The sequence below is a fragment of the Struthio camelus genome, chromosome 2 (genome assembly GCF_040807025.1).
Source record: "Struthio camelus isolate bStrCam1 chromosome 2, bStrCam1.hap1, whole genome shotgun sequence".
Lineage (NCBI taxonomy): Eukaryota > Metazoa > Chordata > Aves > Struthioniformes > Struthionidae > Struthio > Struthio camelus.
The window spans coordinates 55,813,012-55,825,142 of NC_090943.1; the positions used below are offsets into that span (position 1 = coordinate 55,813,012).

General features: G+C 41.4%; 1 protein-coding gene across 10 annotated transcripts in view; it reads left to right on the top strand.

The window, feature by feature from the left end:
* Window positions 1-12,131, top strand: part of BMPER (BMP binding endothelial regulator) — a 158,400-nt gene that overhangs the window by 102,218 nt on the left and 44,051 nt on the right. For 8 of the 10 annotated variants that reach the window (XM_009679687.2, XM_009679688.2, XM_009679689.2 and 5 more), the window contains 2 exons: window positions 2,325-2,654; window positions 8,644-8,980. In XM_009679687.2, the coding sequence (XP_009677982.2) occupies window positions 2,325-2,654; window positions 8,644-8,980 (667 nt within the window). The remainder of the gene's footprint in view (window positions 1-2,324; window positions 2,655-8,643; window positions 8,981-12,131) is intronic. The other 2 variants (XM_068935868.1, XM_068935869.1) reach the window with 1 other exon arrangement.

A 12,131-nucleotide genomic window follows, 5' to 3' on the forward strand; every position in this document is an offset into this window, starting at 1 on the left:
AGGTTACTGAAAGAGGTTGTGAAATTTTTGGTACTACTACTGCTCTTTAAGAACAAGTTAGGTAATCATCTGTCGGGAATAGCATAGATACAGGTGATTCTGCATTGCGGCTGAAGAAGAAAAAGATAATGTCTCCTGGGGTCCCCTTCAGCCCGGTTTTCTGTGGCTCCACATAGGAATCCCTGAACTCCTCTGCATGGAGCAAGTAAAAAATGCCAGAAGCAGTCTAGCTGCATTAGCATGCCACTTTGTCTAGGCTGAACAGCCATGCTGAGGAAGGTGTCAGAGCCCCATGCTGCACCCCACCGTAGAAATTCCCTGCCTCTCCTCTGTAAAAGCCATGCCTCCCTCTTTCTTTGTAGGTTTGAACTTGTCTTTTTTTAGCTCTTTCCAGAGGAGCCAGTGTTAAGTTAGATTTTTTTTTTTTTTGGTAGCAAATAAATGGTATTCTCTGTTATTCTCCCCTCCTTTGGGTGTTTTTGTTTGGCACTGTTCACAGCTCTCTGATTACTGAGTCAAATTTTGCACTAAGCTCTCCCTCTAAAACAGGCATCATCTTTCAAAAGCAGCATAAACCCCTGGGTGTTCAGCTGGCAGCAGCCCTGTGCATGTCTCTGCCCGGAGACTCCTTCTTGCAGTAGCAGCAGCAATGAGATGTAGTTAGGACCTATTGTTATACCCGAAGGCTGAAAGGCAAATAAATGTGCTGCTCGTCTTGATTGCTAGCTCTTGGATTGACTTTTTGAGAGGTGTGTTAGACTCTCACTGAAGACTACTTACGCTGCAGAGCCAACTATACCAGCAGGGCTAGAAGAGATGATGGCTCTTCCTGTACCCCACAAATATGGGCCGTGCGCTACAACTCCTGGCTGGACGGGAAGGAGCACAGCCTTTGCCTTGCCGGCATTGCAGCTGCAGCCATCATGTGCCTGGAAGCTCCTCAGAGTGTCTAGGAGCGAGTCGTTGCCCTGCGTATCCTGCTTTGGCCTCGTTTAGAGTTGGCTTTGCTTTTGGTGGCCACAGGGCAACTCAGCATCGTTGAGTGTGGGAAAGCTCTGCCTCCGCACGGTGCCTTCTCTGACTGGTGTTCAGTTGCAAGCGTCAATTAAAAATCTCCCTGTATTCATAATGGTGTAAATGATAGGTGAATATACCGCGCCATCTGATAGTCATCGCATCTCGTTATTTGTATACTACTGCCTTTTAGTAGGTAACGTGATAACAATAACTACTGAAAGTATTGTGAAGTACACAACTGCAGCTATGTATAAACAACATTTGTCATAGTTTGTAAAGTTATATTAAGATGCTTATAGTAAATTGTGATCATATTTCATACATCAGGCATCACATTCATGATTCAATGATAGATGTGGTTTTCAAGCTACTTAGTGCTAGTAATACAGAGAATATGGGAAAAATATGGATGAGCCTAGTTTGTAAATGCACAATATTTGTAAGTGAGCCTATAGGAGATATGAACAGATGCTGAAGTGGTCTGGTGGCTATTCATTTCAGTGGATCACCCATGCTTGCCTCAAAAATCTATGTAATTTTTTGATTTCTACTGATAATGGATTAGACTTTGCTCCCGCAACAGAACTTAAGGGTGGGAGTTCACCACAAGTAACTTTAACTGTCTGAGAGGAATGCTTCTCGTCTAAGCTACTTGTCTAAGCTCGCAGTGCAGGCAGCAGAGAGAGACAGGCACCTCCAGAGAGCAATTCTCCACACGTTGAAAGTGAAGTCTACGCTGGTGAGATGAAAGACTTCCTGGTGGTGTCTGTTTCTCACTGCCAGTGAGGAGGAGTCTGGATAAATTGCTTAGACTAGACACTTAACTTTTCAAAAGCTGAAGATAGGTGGGAAGGCTTTCAACACATGTGTCCAGACACATGTGGAATCTGCAAAGCCCAGGGATCTGGTTGCTCTGATATCATGAGTGAGGCTTGCATTTTCTGGAAATGAAATAATTTGGACAGCCGCATAGACATTGTAATAACCTGACCTATTCAGGTGGTACAGTATGTATGGATGATAAACACTTAGGTTGGAAGAAGTGTCCTTTGATTCTAGCTGCGTGTTAGCCTTCCCATACTGACCCAAAGATTGAGTGACCTTCAGTTCCCACCTGCTTTGAAAAATGCTTCTACTAAAAACATAGACCTTCTGGTTTTGAAAATACATATTCCTTGCAGTCCTCAGCCAAATCTACCCTGAAATGGCATTAGGTGAGAACAGCATGCTCTGAGTTCTTGTCGACTGCTTCTTTTCACACGTCGATCGATCCTGATATGGCGCTTTTGTTTCTCACTCACCTGCAGAGCCTGGAGTTTGCACTGTATTTGGAGACCCTCACTACAACACTTTTGATGGACGGACATTTAACTTTCAGGGAACATGTCAGTACGTTTTGACGAAAGACTGCTCCTCCTCTGCCTCGCCCTTCCAGGTGCTGGTAAAAAACGATGCCCGTCGGACCCGTTCTTTCTCCTGGACAAAATCTGTGGACCTTGTGCTGGGCAGAAGCACTATCAGCCTCCAGCAGCACCTCACAGTGAAGTGGAATGGGACCCGCATCTCACTACCTTGCGAGACACCACAATTTCAGATCGATTTGGATGGTTATTTGCTGAAAGTCACAACGAAAGCAGGTAGGGCAAGTGTGTGTGTGTGTGTGTTTGTGTGCGCGCACACGTGCGCGCGCATCTATGTCTTCTCGTTGAAGAACATCTCAAGTGCAACATGAGCAGCAGTAAGTGAAAAACCCATGACAGTGGCAGTAAAGATATATTTCAGTTCTGTCAAGATCTGAGAATCCCAAAGTGCTTATCAAAGCACTATCTAAATCCCTGCAACCTACAAGGAGACAGATTGCAGTTGTGAATTTGAATATCTTTGCATAACATGTCCTAGAATATGTTTCATTCTGCGACTGGCAATTAACTGCTTGCATATACAAATATGCTTGTGATTTTCACTTCCACTATTGTAGGAGTAGGTTTACCCAGGGTCATTGTTTGATACTAATTGATAAGAACAGAGAGGAAATCGGTTCTTAAACATAACACTCGCTTCTTCCCTGGTTGCAGCAACACACCTTCCAGTCTACGTGGGCAATATATGTAAAACCGTAGTAGTTAATTGCCAGGAAAAGTTGGAATCAGCTGACGTTGTCAAATTACGGAAACATTTCACTAGGGATAGCAACAGTGGAGGCCCTGGTTTGAAAATCTAGGCCTGATTTGCAGTGTAATGTCACCTTGTTCGGCTTGCTTTGTGTTCAAGTAAGAGTTTATCTGGGTGGAATGGAGAGTCCACACAGCACCAGAAGCAAGAGCAAATTGCAAGCTTCAGGGCACCTGGTACCTTTTTTGCAGAAACATGGAGAGGAGAGAGCAGACTCACAGGTCTTTCAAGTCCTAGAAAGCATATAAATTGTCAAAATGCTAAACCAGAAGACTTACATTTGTTTTGATAAGCTATTCTGAGACTATAGTGTCCTGGCAGAGATAAATACTGAGTGGAAGTTAAAAATTTACTCATTAGCATGTGTTAGGTACTACTGCAGTCCTGAGAGATTTCACTTATACAATGAAGTACTGTTTCAGTGAGAATGATATTTACTGTTAATTCAATTAAATACCACGTGAAAGCAATGAAGCCAGTCTTTCTTATGGAGTGATATGGTCACAGGCAAGAAGCATATTCTTAGTTACTATCTAGTATCATTTTTTTCAAGGGGGACACTTGAGCTGAGAATTTAGACACCTATTCATAAATCCCCTGGAAATGTAAGTCCATATAATGTGGATCATCCCAGTTCTGGGCTCATTCCTCAAAGTGGCAATGCAGATTTTTGTGTCTGTCTGTAAAATGCACACAAGTTGACCATTATGCACAACTTGTAATTAAAAGCATCTTGAGGGTTTCTCTTTGCAGCCAGCTGAACGCTATGAATTCTGGCGATGTGGATTTCATTAGCCAGCCACAGGCCAAGGAAAGGTTTTCAATCGAAGATGAATGACAGCTAATCCTGCTGCTATTCCATTTGTCTCTGGTATAAGCCTAATAAATGACTGCACATATCCTTGTCCATGTGTTGGCAGTGGAGTGCAAACATGGCATATGACAACATACCGAACAGTGTGTAATCACTGCAAATTATAGTCTAAATAATTCCTGCCCTTAACAGAGAAGGATCATGTTTCTCTTGCTGAATGCAGCATGATGGGCCAAGTCCTCCTTTCCTCAGCACACAAGGCCTGGAAAGCAGCAGAACGGTGTGACTCCATTTTGCTGGGAGAGGACAAGCAGCAGAGAAGCTGCAGAGAGGTGGAATGTGCTGAGTAGAGCTGGTTTAAAGACCAAAATTTTGTTCTACAGGAGATTCCGAAAGCCGGAGGGAGGAAAAAAGAGAATTTTCTCTGTTTCAGAATGAAACAGAGATTTTTAAAATATATACTTTTCCAGTGTAGAGGGAAAAAATGAGGGAGGAGGAAATAATTAGAAATAACCAAAAACATTACACTAGCAACAAAACTGGAAATAAAATTGGGCTTGGAAGTGTAGGGTCTGGTGCCTACAGCTCAGCCAGCATTCCCATGGCTTTTGGTTTTCCTTTTGTAGAGCTGGGAGCCGTGCCCTTGATATACCAGGGGAGGCCAAAGCTTCAGGAAGCCTTATGGTCTCTGGCTACAAGGCAATCTGCATGGCAGGGCTGTCCTAGAGTTGCACACCCTCAGAGTCCATGCTTCCAGACAGCCCACCAGGCGAGCTGGCGGGAGACCAGCTTGGAGCCCTTCCCGTGTTTTGTTGGAAGTTCATTGAATCTGATACGTTTCCCTGAAGCATTTCAGTTCTGATGAATTGGCATTTTCCATTGAAAACCTGTTTTGTTGCTAAATTCCTCACCAGCTGTAGCCCTGGATGCCATGCGGCAGCAATTCTGGCATCCTGCACTTGCAGTTACTTCATCATAGGTGCGGTTTGGATGGTGTTGAACCCTCATCTATAATTCTATAATTTGTGTGTTGAGAAGAGACGAGAACAGAGGGTCCCAGGGCTGGTGTTATTTCATCTGCCCCTGTCGTGCAGGAGGTTTTTTTTTTCTTCCCCTGTGCTGATCTTATGCACAAATCCGCTTTGTTGAGGCTTTCTGTACCAAGTTGACCCTAAGTCTTTAGGGAAGAATGGTCTGCCAGTTCTTGAGGGTGCCTTTACCATGAAAAATCATGCAGAACAATTGATGGGAGTTCCCAGCATGTGGAGCTCAGTATGTGATACGCATAAATCCAGAAGGAATTTTTTAAAGGCAGTAGAACACACATTGTGCCAAGTTAAGAAATCAAGTAACAAGTTGGTTAAGTGTCCCTCAAAGAAAGGGGAAAATTGGAAAACCCTAAAAAGGAACACAAAGAATGTTCCTTTTCTGCACATCCCCAGATGGGACAGATGCTGCATCCTTTGGCTTCAGATCTCGCCAATTACTTAGATTCTGATTCTTGTCCAAGTGAATGGGAAACTCATCCATCTAGGGGGGAAGAAGAAGGGGGAGTAGGCACCAAGAAACTCTTCCAAACAATTTCTGTCTGCCAAGGAGACCATTTCAAACATTGTTCCATAGCATAATCCCGTCTGTGACAGCTCTTGTTGGTTTACTGAAACCAACTGAATTTTCTATGTGTGGACAAACAAAAAGGCATACATGCACAGTGCAATCAGGCAACTGAGAAAAATATCATGTGTGCTAGATAGCCTTCCAGGTTATCAAAAATGGAGCAAGCTCCATTATGGAGAGAAACCTGTCAGCTCTTCATCAAAGCTGGAAATTTTGTTAGTAAGCTTTTTTAAAAACAACATGATACCGTAAAGTTACGAAGATAGACTTGCATCTAAGCACTTAGCAGAATATATTGTAATTAAACAATGTCCAACTAGAGGAAAGTACACATCCTCTTGTAGTTTGGCTGTGACTCTCTTGAATCAAATCTAATAACCAAAGTAGGAACCTCTAGATTTAAAAGTATGCGTTTTTATACCTAGAAATGAAAAGTCAGAATTTTGTTATTCATATCTGCATACCTGGAGCTCCTAGAGCAACATGGAACAAGTAGATTTTGTTAACTCCCATAACATTATAAAGGACACACAAATATTCAGGATAATTTCAGGGTTAACTTTTGTAACAAACATGAGCGGTTTTAATGCAGATCAACTAGTCCTGATTTGAGAAGAAAGTTGTAAAAGGAAAATTAGGATAAAACCATTCACCTCTCTTTTAGGATTATGCTTAAAGTCAGCAGCTCTGATGGAGCTCGTTTAGGCAACAAGCTGAACACTATTTTAAAAACAAAGAGTTATTTTCTGAAGAGAACTATCTGAGAACTTGGATCTTGACACTTAAAACTTTGAAAAGTTTATATGGTTCTCAAGTATGGAATAATCTGTTTATAGGTTAATGGCAAGGTTTTTCTAAGTGCCAGCATGGCAGTATTAGTCGGATGTCTGCAAATCAAGCTGTGTTTTGTTTCGGTTCAATGTTGTCAGAAGCAAAGGCAGCTGGAATTTGAATTTGTCCAGCAATGATAATGTATGAAGCAGCTTAGAAGGCAGTTTTGCTCCTTGCCACTGTGCTGGCCTTGTTAGCAATTGTAGTCTTGCTCAATTTCTCAGTTAGCTGGGTGTCAAATGCCTTTGGAGGAGAACGCGGTGGCCCTGTCCGTTCTCAGTTTATTAGACAGTTTGAAACTATTTTCAGGCATAATTAGCTCAGGAAGTATTTGTACTATCTTTCTTATCCATAGTGATTAGCAAACATGACAAAATAGACTGTAGTGACTGGATGATGCAGAATTACCTGCAAAACCTCGCTAGGTAAATCTTTCCCCAAATGCTTGACAACTTCTAAATCACACAAGGGATGGGACGGTATGTACCAATGGCAAAACATCCCTTCTGTAGCCGTAACTGCTGTTGAACCTCACCCTGTTTTTTGTGGTGCTGGTAGGAGTTGTCACAAGAGACAATAGGATGTGTTGCTAAAGGAACGGTTCCAGCTTTGAACTGAGTCGCTGGTATGTTAATTACTTACATGAGCGTAGGGCAGGATTTGGATCGTATAGTGACAAGCATTGATTTGTTACAAGAGGAAAGGGTGCTGCTAAGCCAGCCCACGCATCCAAGGCAGAAAGCTGGAGCGAAGCCCTGGTCCTGCACCACCGAGCGGTGCTGTTTGGTATTCTTGGCCAGGCAGGGAGAAGAGGGTGAAAGCCTGGATTACTCTGTTCAAAAGCAGATTCCTGTGCTTATCCTTAGCTAACCAGTGCTCACAGGTACTTCATGGGAATAAATTAATGTCAGCAAAATGATTTGTGGTCTTCAGGTGGAAAGCACTGCAGAAACGTGAAGTATTAGCAGTGATCAGACACCGGAAATAATTAAAGGTTATTTCTGGATGGAAGTTAAGCAGCAGTGATTCTTAGTGTTCTTTTTATCCAATATGATACCAAAATTGTATTCTTTTATGAGATATGTATTTACTCCTCAGGGGACAGAATTCATTTAATTTAAATTCAGCCAGGTTAAAACTAGAAGTTTAGTCTCCACCTGATGTCTGGGCCCTTTGTAGTGTCAAAGGAAACAGAAAGGCATCTCCAGAAGGTAGTTTACCCATCTTGTGACAAAATTAATGCACCCAAGAGCTGCCTGTTTCTCTCTATCAAAGAGAGAGCTCAGACAGCTGACTTAAGCTAGATGCTTAGCTTTTAGGTGGCTAAAGACAGATCAAATGGATGTTACCCACAAAAAGCAATTTTGATTTTAATGCACTGAAAGTGCAAAATCTTATTGTTAAGAGAATGCAGTAAAACAGATTACAGAAGAGCACTTACATCCTAGCCACTAGATGTTAGATGTCTGCCATCATTCCTCAGTGCTGATGGTTTATGAAGACTACATTTTCAAAAGGTTGGTGATGGGCTACAGAGTATTTAATACCTCTTGGATGAACCCTTTGAATACAATTCAGAATCCTGCTTAAAACAGATTTACCCGTCTGACATCTCCTTATTGTTACCTCTTTATCTCTTTTTACCTACACAAAATAAGTTATTGGCTTCAGAACAGTTACATTCACCCACGTGAGTTACCAGTTTCAGCTCTGCAGGCAAGTAGAGAAGGATATTTTCTAGGAGGTAGTCACTGGTAGAGTGCCATGGGGCATGGAAATTTAGTGTGCTTGTGACTTGTGCTGTGGCTGACAGTGGCTGAAATTTTGGTCTCACTGAAATCAGCTAGAAATTTGCCATAGCAAATTCAGTTCTGCAGAATTTTGCAAGAGCCTTTGAGAAGCATAGAGTATTTCTGTCTCAGCTCTAGGTTTTTCAGGATAACCCCATCTGATAGCAAGGAGGAACAAAAATAGATAGAGAGACACTGTGTATGGTAATTGTCATTTGAGAAACATTATACTTTCTGGAAGGCACTTACTGGCAGGTGTAGAGAAATATAACAGCACCTTGGGAAGAAAACTAAAGACACTGTTTAGGTTCCCATGAACACTCTTTCACAGGCATAAGTTTGTTATCCTCATTTTCTTTTTTTTTTTTTTTTTTTGATCTTCTCCCTCTCTTTCTTTATTAGGCTTGGAAATCTCATGGGATGGAGACAGTTTTGTGGAAGTCATGGCTGCACCACATCTGAAGGGCAAACTCTGCGGTCTCTGCGGCAATTACAACGGGCACAAGCGAGATGACCTGATTGGGGGGGATGGGAATTTTAAGTTCGATGTGGACGACTTTGCCGAGTCCTGGCGCGTGGAGTCAAATGAGTTCTGCAGTCGCCCGCAGAGGAAACCTGTGCCCGAGCTCTGCCATGGGACAGTGAGGGTGAAACTCCGGGCCCACCGAGAGTGCCAGAAACTCAAAGCCTGGGAGTTTCAGAGCTGTCACTCGACGGTGGACTATACCACGTTTTATCGGTAAGTGTGGCATGCCGAGGAGTGAGAAAGTTGTTGTGTGAGGAGAAAAGCTGCACGGAATTGGCCCAGTTTTGGTAGCGCTGGAGCGCACGCTCTCAGCTGTTTCCTCTAGGAATTAATATACAGACTTAGAGTTAGGCGCATTTTGAAGAGCTTTTCTGAGTCAGGAATCAGAAGAACACAATCCTGGGCCGATGAAGACCAGACCAGTTAAAAAGGAGAAAGACGGGCAGGTTGCAAGTGCTTCGTGAAAAAGTACTTTTGGAGGCTGCGGAAAGAGCGGGAATAACAAAAGTCTCTAAAACATTGGTGGAAGCTCCTTCTAATTTCAAAGTCAGCTGTAAAGCTCTGGCTGACTTTAATTGCTATTGCCTGTGGTTAAGAGAACTCTATGTCTTCCCAGAAGCTTTTTGAAAATGACTTTATTAAAACAGGCGTATAAGTACTACTGTCGCCTCTTGGATGGTGTGGTTTGTGGGTGTGAGAATTTGAAAGGATGGAGTTAACACAGTGTTCAGTTTTTGCCTGTCTTGCCTTGAGAGCAAAGAAAGACAAGAAGATGATCTAGAAACCTTGTTTGAGTGAATTATTTAAGATTTTTTTTTTTATCTTTAAAAAGTTTCCAGTCTAAACCACAGAGACATCATTTCAGTTCTTTAATTGGCATGAGTTTATTTGCCCCTCACTCAGGGAATAAAATTGTCTTTTCTTTTGATTGCCTAACATAAAAGATGAAAGCAAGCTGAGTCATAGTTGCATGGTGGTGGATGGATCTGCCTGAACTCTGCGCTTCCAGCTCTCCCCACTTGTGCACATCTGCTGAACTACTGGGCTTATTAGGAAAAGATTTTTAAAATGACTCAATTTCCTTTATGATTCGCTGTTCCTCTTCTTTTGTAATGAGACAGAAAGACTTTTATCTACCCCAGTAGTTTATGGCTAGGTGCTGGGATATGGTAAAAAAAAGTCACACGACTTCTTGGTTTGCAGTCTGTGTGCTTCTGCATGTAGTTTACCGCAGTGTATCCCCGTGTGAGGGGCCTGGCAAAGAGTGAGGATGATGCTGTGTGCAGGTTACCGTAATGCTCATGGTTTCCAATGGCTGTGGGCACAGCAGAGACCTCTGGAGATGCTAACACACACACAGGGTCTGTTGAATGCATTTCAGCAGCACTCCCATCTCACTTCCATTGTCCTTTAAAGGTAAGTGATGACAACGCAAATGGAAAACAGGCACAGAGAGATTTGTTTCATTTTGCAGTTGATTTTTTTTGTCTCTTTTTTAAAGTAGTTCATGATTAATTTGGTGCAATACTCTTCCTGACACCGCAGCAGAAAATGATTTATATTTTGGCTAGAGCAGCCAGAAAAAAATCTCTGCATCCTTGCACACAAGAATTACCATAGAGAATTTCTATTTCTTTAAAATAATCTTTTCTATTTGGCCTGGAAAGACAATGAAATCAAGCAAGTATTTAATTTGATTACATCCATTTTGTAGAAGTATATTTTGCCCTAAAGAAACTTTACTTTGAAATTACTATCAGCTTCCGTCAGAATTAGCTGATTGTTTGCTTCCCTGTAGATATTGCCAGCTGTTAGAAGGCTCAGCTGCAAATACAGGTATCAAAGAAAAAATATAAACTAAAAGTAAATAATGGCGTTTGGTAGAATGCTAGTTCTTGTTAGAAGCTGACAAAGCTGTAGCAAACAATTTATTCAATGGCCATGGCCTTTTTGTGTACTAGGAAATTCCTGCAACCAGGTAATGATTGTGGGACACAGATGCAAGAAAGCTGTGGAGCCTTTCTAACATAAATCTTTATACGCACAAATACACACACACACACACACACACACACACACTTGAGTACTTATTAGATCTGCATTTTTCCTGGATGTTTTTCAAAGAAGCTGTTGGTAGTGATGTACTTCCACGGGAGTTAAATTCTAAAGAATTGTAATTGCTCTCAAATGAAATTTAAATTAACATTTACAAATTTTCACTGAGGTCTTTTAGAAGAAGGTACATAGTCAATGTTTTCTAATTTCCTGTTGGGTTTTGCTAACATTTTTCCAAGTCTGCTTTTCTGACTTTGAACATTGAAGCCTCTAGCAATAAAGAAAGTGTAAAAAGTAGAATGTTAGGTGCCAGGTTCTTTCTTTTCTGTCTGTTCATCTGCTCTTTGAATTGAGTAGCTTGTCAGTTTTTACTCTTCATCATTACACATTATGTAATTTTTCCGTTTGAAATACTGCATTCTCAAGAGTTAACCTTTCTTGGTCATTCTTGCCTATATTACCAACATTGCCTCATTTTCATTATGCTGCTCTGTTAGTGACCTGCTGCTAATAAGAATTCTCAGAAATAGAAATAAACTCAGCAGGAACATTACGAATTAGGGTGTGTTTTCTCCAAATACCAAAAAAGGCAGTGAACAATGCATGGCAAACATTTGTCTGACATTGTGTTAGTGATGAGATTTCTGTGAAGACATCTCAAATTCATTTTAAGACTCATTCTTTCTACAGCTGTGATTTCTCCTTTTGTTAGCCGTCCAAAGAACATATACAGCAAGATTGTCATGATTATTAGGGGAAAATATGGTTAATGTTTTAAAGAGTAAAGATCTATACTTGCATGGCTGTGGGGTCAAGAACAGACAGTTCCTGAGTTTGACCTTGATAGATCTTTGGTACCTTATGAGAAATGGTTGTGCACTTTTCCCTTAAGCTCTATTTGATTTTGTGACTGTGGTGACTCCTGTTTCCCTGCAAAGCACATTAAAGAATAAAGCTCAATGTAAGCATAAGAGGAGGGATTTTGAAACAGTCTAGACTGCAAACTAACATTTTAAGCATCTAATTTTATACCACTCTTTTAATTCTTTGTTTTGTAAGTAGACACGTTTTATGGGCTTTTAATTGTGGTTTGTTTTGCTTAGTTTTGGGTTGGTGTTTTTTGTTTGTTTTTAATGCATTGCTAGCTGTTCAGAATTCATGAGTAATACTCTAAAAATAACCCTCAGGGTTGAACTTTATGGCGGCAAGTTCAGTTAAGTAGGGAAACAATTTCAAATTTCCAGGAGATTTTAGTAAAATCTGAGGGAAGGCTCAATTAACCAGTGAGAGTCGTCACTGTTGCCACTTG